The following is an 8674-nucleotide window of genomic DNA, read 5'->3' as shown; positions in this document are numbered from 1 at the left end:
CCTTCAAACCCTTAAAAGTCAAGATTGTGCTTACAGCTTGTTTATGCTGCCCCCCAGTGGCCACAAAAACACTTAATGCAGCTTTAAACATCAAAAAATAAAAAATAAAAATAAAAAGTTACTCCAGGACTCCCATAATCATGGAAGGCTTGGGCAGGGGGGAGCAGCTTGGCTCTTTATCAATTCACTAAACTTATTTTAGTGAATTTATCTTGAATCCTTACAAATTTAGAACATTTATTTATGTTAGAACATTAGCAAGCCCGTCCTTTCAATATCTTACAGTTGTGACACTTATCACCCATTAAAATGACTAACAGCTGGCACGCAGCATGGTCAAACTGCATTCTTTCATGATTCATGTTCCCACTACTCCCCTGCACAAAGTTTGGAAAAAACTATTAGTTAAGGACACAAAATGTATTGGAGGAGCAGTATCAGTATGATGTACTGTAAGAGACCAGACCATCACTACATACATTTCATACACCTGTAGTTTAGCATGGCTGTTTGCCATCTTTGTACTTTAGACTCATGGATTTAAGGCACAGAGAAATGTTGTCCCTTCCAGAAAAGCTGTAATATTAGACATCTTGCAGCACAGTACGAACCAGAGGCTGTGTTGTTGGTGCGAAGCATCTATCATGTTCTTGGTTTGTTATTGCAAGAATAAGTTGGCAGCAGACAGCCAGACAGCCAGACACCACCATGAGGGCATATAGTCAAGCATTCATTTTAATCAAGTGGCAGAACATGAATAGACGTGCAAAACGTCCTTTGTAAGACAGCCAGAGTCATGAAGGAACGCGAGGACAACAAACACGTCAACGGCACAATTTATTCAATAAATCAACATATTCATTTTTGTGGGATGATTCATCAGTGTTTTGTAGCACCTTAAACAGAAAACTGCGTGTGCTTTGTTCATCAGAGCAGATTCAGCCTGACTTTATTCAGTTTAATAAGAAAACACTTAAACCAAGAGAACTGCCGGCGCTGTTTAATGTGACGAACCAGCAGGAAAGCTTCAAAACAAGCCAACCACTCGTTTGTTCGACCTGAGGATCAGCGTTCCTATTAAGGAACGACCATTTCTCCCCTTGGATAACTGGACATTCCCTGCATGCCTGCCCTCCTCTCCTCTGCTCCGTCCAGTCCCTTCTGCAGGCTGGAGTGGTTATTTTAGGCCATAAGCTGAAATCCAATTGGTATCAGGGTCAGACATTTGAACAAGTCTTAAAGGGAAGGCTGCATGGGAAGAAGGAGAATGCTGTGCTTCAACATTATTTATGGGGCCAAGGTTATAATGAGCCAGACTTGCATTTTTGTAGCATGGAAACCGGTCAAAATATCCTTCAGTGATGGAAGATCAATTTCGAGGAATCTATATTTTGATTAAACAAATTGCAGCCGCCTGGCATATTTATGGAGTGCAGTCGACAAGCTCCATACTCAGGCCAGCATCGTGCAGCATGGGCACGTTTAGGGAGGCAGCCAAACGAGGGGAGTGCACTGAGAGATTTGGATGAAGGCATGAAGAATTGTTTCTGAATGCCCTGTAAAGGTCTGATAGATAAAGCAGTCAACACACAGGTGCAGACCTCCATGAGGGCTAACAGACGGCCTCTTTTTAAAGTACGTAAGGTAACTGTTCCCGCTGGCAGCTCCAGGTATGAACTAAAGATTTGGAAACTGTGAGCTAAAACATTCAAAAATCCTGAAGGGTGACGTCAGTAAACGGCCCGAAGGGGGAAAGTGCAAAAAAGATCTTAAGACCAAGTGTTCCATGTCTTGGGGACATTTGCTTATTGTAGTTTTACTGTTTGTAATGCAGATTAAAGGCTCGGACTACAGGACCGTATCAGTGTTTCTGCATTTTTACCCCATTTTTTACAGTGTACTTGCATGCACTTTACACCAGTACCAAAAAACAAGTCACTGGTGCCCAATAGGTTTATGTGGTGGGATGTTGATTACCTCTGGAAACAGAACAGTGGCTGTTAGCAGCTGAGCTATGAGCTCTAACTCTGGGAGAAGCCGATTGTCCTGGTAAGAGGTTTCCCCGTTCAATGTGACTGAATTTCTCCCATCAAATTCTGCCCTAATGCAGCTTTAATACAAGCAAAAGCTGAGCATCCTGAATCCCTGTGACTAAGCTTCACTGTTAAAAAGCGAATGCGTGTTCCTGTACAAACACGTCCTAAAGCCGTGAAGGTGAGAACAGCAGCAGCTAAAGTTAAGATCACCAACCGGACAAGAAGAAGAAGAAGAAGAGGAAGGAGGAGGCAGAGAAAAAGCAACTAAACTTGTAGATTTATGTTTTGGTCTGAGGAGAAACAGAGACAGAAATCACACCTGACCTAAAAACATACATGACTTTACAACAAGAATGTGCAGCCACAGACAAACTTCATCACGTCATGTGCTGTTAAAGAGTAAATTATGTTAAGTTTCACGCAACAAAATCATAAAGAGGGTGCTTGGCCTGATTCAACCTCCACGGACGAATGAAAGTTATGAAACTTCCCAACAGGTCAAGTCAATTTAGAGGAAAACTTTCTGGAATTCATAAACACCTTCTGGCACCTCCATCTACAAATACTAAGACCTCACTGAGCTCTCTGGGTCCTCTCTACAAGCAGACACAGAGGCTCGACAGAGCTATAAATAGGCAGCCAGGATCACTGCTTCCTTGAAACTCCACTGTCTGTATCAAACAAAGGCGGTCTCCAGGCGTGGGCTGCATCACAGGAAGCTGAGACGAGGCTCAGCAGCATCTGGAGTGTGTCACTCCGAGCGCTGCTGTGACAACAGCGGTATTCCTGCCGCTGTTACATCAAAAAGCCCTTAGTGATCCGGGGAATGTTGACTGAGCGATGTCTCATTCACATTTTAACTGCTACTCAGCATTTCCAGCGAGTTTAGCGACTCTCGTGTGCATTCGCTGCTAATCCACGATTCATCCAGCACTCTTGACAAAAAGAAAGACGACAGATGTTGCCTCTGTCGCCAAACACCATATGTCATCTTTCTCTCCCTGAGCTCTGACTCTAACTCAATAAATAACCATCTAAAAATCTTCGCTAATATTAGAAGCACACTGTCCTCTTATAAGCAACTCAGACTTCTGTTTATTTAAATGGCAAACACTGAATGCTATTTAAGACTTTTATAGCTGCAGTTTATACTTAAGATTACACACTGGTGCCTCCACTGGCAACACCAAAAAAAAAAAAAACCCTTTCACAGAGTGAGCTCGTGTTTACCAGACGAAGCTAGTGACTGGGAGAGTTTATAATGAAGGAAAACAAAAGCAAGCGGTGGTGAGCGCAGCTCTGTCTAAAAGTAGCTGTTATTTGGAATTCTATTTTAGGCTTATTATTTCCTCTCAGCAGGCCATTACTGCAGTGGTTCCCAAACTTTTCTTGAGACATGGCACAGAAATTCTTTTTTGTCATGGCACCCCTGACACTCTGGGAACCACTGCATCGCTGGACTGATATCTTACAGTCTGATCCTGGCCATGTGTACACATTCCAGACTGGCAGGATTTCTAGTTCTAGTGATTGAAAACTGCTTATTCTCTGAACATTATAGTTGATCTTTTACCTGCTTAGATGTAGCGTAAATGAATTTCAGTTCGGGGAATACAGCACTTAAACAACTCCAACAGAGGAGCTAGAACACTCTTTTATCTTAGCCCCACTGTTTAACCGTGTGCTTGAAGCTGTTATGATCATATCTAACGCTGTGGCACCATTGCTGTGATTTTTTCCAAACTGTGCGGCAGATCTGTGAGTCTTCAGTCTTTGTTTGAGCACTGATGCTCCGAGCAGCACTCTGCAACTGTGTGTCCATCCAAACGCAGTGCAAATTTTAAGTGAATTCCAGAAAAAAAATGGTGAATGAACGCCTGTTTCTATCCACTACATTACACAATTATTATCAATTCATCGAGATAAGCAGTAGGTGGCGCCAATTCTCCAGTTAGAAACCTTGACTGGTGCCAAAAAAAAGTAGAATACCTGAAGGAAATGTGACATTTCTCTTTGAATCATGTATTAATGTGAGGTCACGTCAGATGTGGGGGAGCAGTGAGGAGAGGTTTCTTCTTCTTCTTTCAGAGCAGAAACGACTCACCAGTCATGTGAGTCAAAACATATTCCAAAAAGGTGTTTCCATCTTCCATTAAACATATCAACTCTTCTCCAAAAAAAAAAAGGCAAAGCCACCTCAAGCTAGCCTAAAAACTGCAAAAATTGAGGACATTTTCTCAAAAGTCTCCACTACCATCAATCTTTTCCGATGCGATGCTTCAAAATACGGCTACTGATAGCAGAGGTAGCTGATGATGAGTTTTGGGATGTGCAGTTGACCCACGACCTTCAGAGCCCTGGTTCCCAGCTTCTTCCTCACCGCCAACCTGCTGAGCTGCTGCAGACTCATTGGAGTGGCTACAGACAGAACAAAAAGAATGAGATATAAGTGTTCACAACACACACACACACACATATATACATATACATATACACAAATAAATCCCCCTGTTGAGTGTCTCTTCCTCAAGTTCAGGTCCTCCAGGGCTGGGAGTTTGCAGGTTCTGTGCAGTATCTTAGCTGTTTCTTAGGACTGGACTCTTCAGGACAGAGACCTCAGATGTTCTTCCTGGAACCTGCTGAAGCCCCAGTTTGTGGGTCACTGCTTCAATTACTACTGGCACCGTTGCCTTTACTCCCCACATCTTCTCGAGCTCCTCTTTCAGCCCTTGGTATTTTTCGAGCTTCTCGTGTTCCTTCTGCTTGATGTTGCGGTCGCTCGGGGTCGCTATGTCTAGCACTACTGCTTCCTTCTGTTGCACAATGTCTGGTTGGTTAGCCACCACCATCTTGTCAGTCTGGATCTAGAGGTCCCACAGAATCTTCGCTCTGTCATCTCCACCACCTTAGGAGGTGTCTTCCATTTTGACCTTGGGGCTTCCAGCCTACACTCAGTAGAGATGTTCTTGGTTATGGCGTTCTCTACACTTTTCCTGCCAGCATCTCACACCCTGCTACTATGTGCTGAACTGTCTCAAGAGCACCTTTCCACAGCCTGCACCTGGGGTCCTGTCTGATGTGGTAGACCTCTGCCTCTATTGACTCTGTATGGAGGGCCTGTTCTTGTGCAGCCATGATTGGTGCTTCTGCGCACTTTTCAGTCCAGCCTTTTCCAGCCACTGGTAGGATTTCTTGATATCAGCCACTTCCTCTATCTGGCGGTGGTACATGCTGTGAAGGGGCTTGTCATCCCATGATGGTTGGTCCTCCTTCCTTCTGCATTATCAGGTTTCTGTTGCCTGAGGTATTCGCTTAGTCATACATACATAATATGTTATTTTGGAAATAGTTTCACCTGTTTTTTACCTTGATCTTCTTGTATTTCATGTTTAAAAACTGCTGGACTCCACTTTCTATATAAAGTTCTGTCACTTCAGTCAGGAGGTGTAAACAGTCTCCTTCTCATATGCATCCAGTTACAGCGGAGATGTTAATGTGGCCTGATGTGTAAATTAGAGTCATGGTAAGCAACAGGTGTCATCTGTCTGAGACTTCCTGGAAGTGAAACGCGATCCTTGCTTGCCACCTGCTGGTACCACATCGACACTACACTGTTGTACAGGATTTAAGGCATCTACACAAACTGGTAGATCTAAAGGGTAATGTTTGTTTTCCATGCAGCCCTGACTTCTGTGGATAACTTACTCTCATAAAACTGTAGGCAGGCTGCAGAGGGAGAGCCTGGCGTGGTGTAGTCAATAGGTTTCCTGTCCTGCTGATCTCTGGCGTAGATGTTGGCACCGAACTCCACCAGTATCTCTATCATCTCTGCCTGCATGTTTTTAGCAGCGTAGTGCAGCGGAGTCTCATGTAGCCTGGCAGCATTCACTTTAGCACCTGAAAGCAAAAGAAGATTAATGTCAACGCAACTTGATATTATATTATTATTGTAAACAAATTTCACGAAAAGACCAAAAACAACAATGTGTTAGGCCATCTCTCGATACTTTCTGACTTCCCGACCCGGTCTGAGGCTTTCAGCTCAAGTCCCACATCTGAGAACATAAATATATAAAGCTTTCACATATATGTGGTGTAATTATTAAAAAAGGTTCAGTTATTTCCCAAAATGAGTAAACACTGGAATTCTGAATACACATTACTCAAACAGGATGAAAGAGTGCATTTCAGGGGGACTATTTGCAGCGATGGATTAATACAGATTTGGTGCTCTAGGCCCTAGTAAGTGTTTGTGGAAGCAGGAGGGTGCATGTGGGACTGAGTCAAAATAATCTACAGTGAGTTCACGGTAATGAAGCAACATTACCCAGAAGAACAGTGGTTCGCTGATGTGTTTTAAATCATTTTTGGACAATAATAAAGCTCTATGGCACTGTAAGATATATTGAGTTTTGATAGACACACAATACATGTTAGCAGGGCACATTCATTGGTTTTGGCATTAAAATATAGAATACTGCACTTCTTATCCTGAAACCTTCATGAACTTTAAAGGTTATATGTTACTGCTAACCAAGGAACATGCATCATTTTGTCAAATCAATCATCAAAACAATTAAAATTCACATTCTTATCCAACAACATGCATTTAATAACAAGGTCAGCTGTAACACCAACAATAAGCAAACACTGCCACCATAAAAGAAGAATGTGAGCATTTGGGAACTGATGCTGATGCTTGTAAAATGCACCAACAAGGAAGAGTTTAGAAAGTTGTCCATGGATTATGATGCAATTTTTACCCCAAAAAATCTGCAATTCAACTCCCTGCTCATTGATTTTCAAACAGTACTGAAAAAATTGAAAATAGCGGCTTCCTGGAAGTTAGGAAATAAATCTAAACAAACTAATATATTTGTCGAAGATACAACCTGCAAAATCTGAGAGCAGTAACCATGCAAGCATGAGCTAAATGTAAAGCCATGCAACATCTGGCTTAGTGCACTTCCCCATCCTGGTTTGCACTGACACTCACCTGCGTTGAGCAGCACTTTAACACAGTCTGTGTGTTCGTTAGCACAGGCCACATGCAGCGGGGTCCCGTAGTAAAGGTCATACGCCTCCAGACAAGCATCCACGCCAATCAGGAGCTTCACACAATCCAAGTTCCCTGAATGATAACAAAATTGTGTCAGAAATGGTTCACTTATAAAGATTATTTGTGGGAAACTGGATTTGGCTGAAATGGAAAGGTGCAGCATGTGAAGGGAGTGTGAGGCACTCACCTCCCATGCAGGCCTCATGAAGGGGCGAGGCCGTGCGGGAGGTGAGGGCAGGGTTGGCCGTGGCTCCATGCTGCAGCAAGAGCTTCACACACTCCAAACTACCAGACGAACAGGCTTCACACAGCGGGGTGCTCCCGTCTACGTTCCTCGCATCAACCTGAGTTGCATCACGTGACACAGGATTATAAACTGAAGTCCTTAAATATCTACATGAATCTTTTGTTTTGTTCCTTCTAAATTAACTGAATAATCAGAGCGTCACAGTTCTGAACTTAATGGTTTGTAAGAAGTCACCCATGATATGGCAGATCTGTGTCCCTGGCTCACCTGGGCCCCAGCGTCCAGCAGCAGCTGGACGCACTGGGCATCTCCGCGGAGGCAGGCCTCGTGCAGCGGTGTGATGGAGTCTACGGCCACGACATTGACTGAAGCTCCGCTTTGGATGAGGTGCTTCAGTTGGGAGGCCTGGCCGAGGGACGCTGCCTTGTGCACCTCTGTTCTCTCTGACCAGCAGCCTGCAGGGACACAAGTGACAGCAGAACACAATGTACATGCAGACATGGGTAATAAATCAGTAACATCGCCTCTTATTGTTCTTGTAGTATGGTGTAATTGTCTTGTTTATTGTAAACCACTTTAAGCAACATTTCTGAAAGGTTCAAAATACCAATAAGTATTAATTTCAAACATAATAGACATAATTTTTATAATACTACTCAATATCATGCTTGATAAGTGTGACATGATTATTAACTATGTGCAAGTAGTTGATATTCATCTCAAATTTGACTTGAACACAAACATAGTAGGCCTGTATGTCGAGTGCGTATGTTATACATTACATACTGCATACGTTGTTATTTCCAGTGTCATCTTCCCATACTCGAAGTTTTTTGTCACAAAGCTAATTATACACCTTTTCTAGTGACGCAAAACATGCAAAAAGGTGTAAGAGAGGCCAATTGCAACAATGACAAGTTACGACACATATATTACAGTTGTCGGTATCAGCTTTAGCCACAGTAAAAATGCCGGCTGAGGCTAGCTAACGCTTGCTAGCTTACTAGCTTGCCCGCTGCCAGTCGGACCACACATTCCGACGTCAAACTGGGTCAACAATCGAAAACGCGACAGTCACACCGGCCATGTCGTCTTTTCTTCATACTCACCGGTGTCTCCAAAGAAATACGGCCGAGCATTTTCGATTTCCATCCTTTGGCTGTTCTCTCCGCGCAGAATTAACAACGTTAGTGCTGAAACAGCGACTCGAGATGTTTGTAAACAGCCGCCTCCTGGTAATGTTTACATGCGGCAGAAGTCACGTGATGTACCTGGAACTCGAAGTACCAGCTGGGATTTGTAGTGTTTAGAGCAAATAGGTTATTTCATGAT

General features: G+C 43.3%; 1 protein-coding gene across 2 annotated transcripts; it reads right to left on the bottom strand.

The window, feature by feature from the left end:
• Positions 1-718: 718 nt before the first annotated feature.
• Positions 719-8597, bottom strand: LOC143314820 (ankyrin repeat and SOCS box protein 13-like). 2 transcript variants are annotated; one of them, XM_076722029.1, is made up of 6 exons: positions 8452-8597; positions 7610-7797; positions 7283-7439; positions 7033-7167; positions 5742-5933; positions 719-4454 (listed from the first exon to the last, which is right to left on the bottom strand). In XM_076722029.1, the coding sequence occupies exons 1-6, from the start codon at positions 8492-8494 to the stop codon at positions 4327-4329; spliced, it is 843 nt and encodes a 280-aa protein (XP_076578144.1). In that variant the 5' UTR covers positions 8495-8597; the 3' UTR covers positions 719-4326. The 2 variants fall into 2 exon arrangements, with proteins under 2 accessions (XP_076578144.1, XP_076578143.1); XM_076722028.1 differs by lacking the exon at positions 8452-8597 and having other exon boundaries at positions 3454-4454; positions 7610-7843.
• Between the last annotated feature and the right edge of the window lie 77 nt (positions 8598-8674).

The sequence above is a fragment of the Chaetodon auriga genome, chromosome 22, assembly GCF_051107435.1.
Source record: "Chaetodon auriga isolate fChaAug3 chromosome 22, fChaAug3.hap1, whole genome shotgun sequence".
Lineage (NCBI taxonomy): Eukaryota > Metazoa > Chordata > Actinopteri > Chaetodontiformes > Chaetodontidae > Chaetodon > Chaetodon auriga.
Note: the sequence above shows the minus strand (reverse complement) of the source record. Positions and strands in the feature narration are given on the sequence as shown.

Bases quoted from the DNA above. Each gene is read 5' to 3' on its own strand.
- LOC143314820 (XM_076722028.1), bottom strand. From the start codon at position 7,843: ATGTCTGCATGTACATTGTGTTCTGCTGTCACTTGTGTCCCTGCAGGC. The intron at 7,168-7,282 runs GTGAGTGCCTCA...GTTATCATTCAG, and splicing joins TCATGAGGCCTGCATGGGAG to GGAACTTGGATTGTGTGAAG. The intron at 5,934-7,032 runs GTGAGTGTCAGT...TTTTGCTTTCAG, and splicing joins TAAAGTGCTGCTCAACGCAG to GTGCTAAAGTGAATGCTGCC.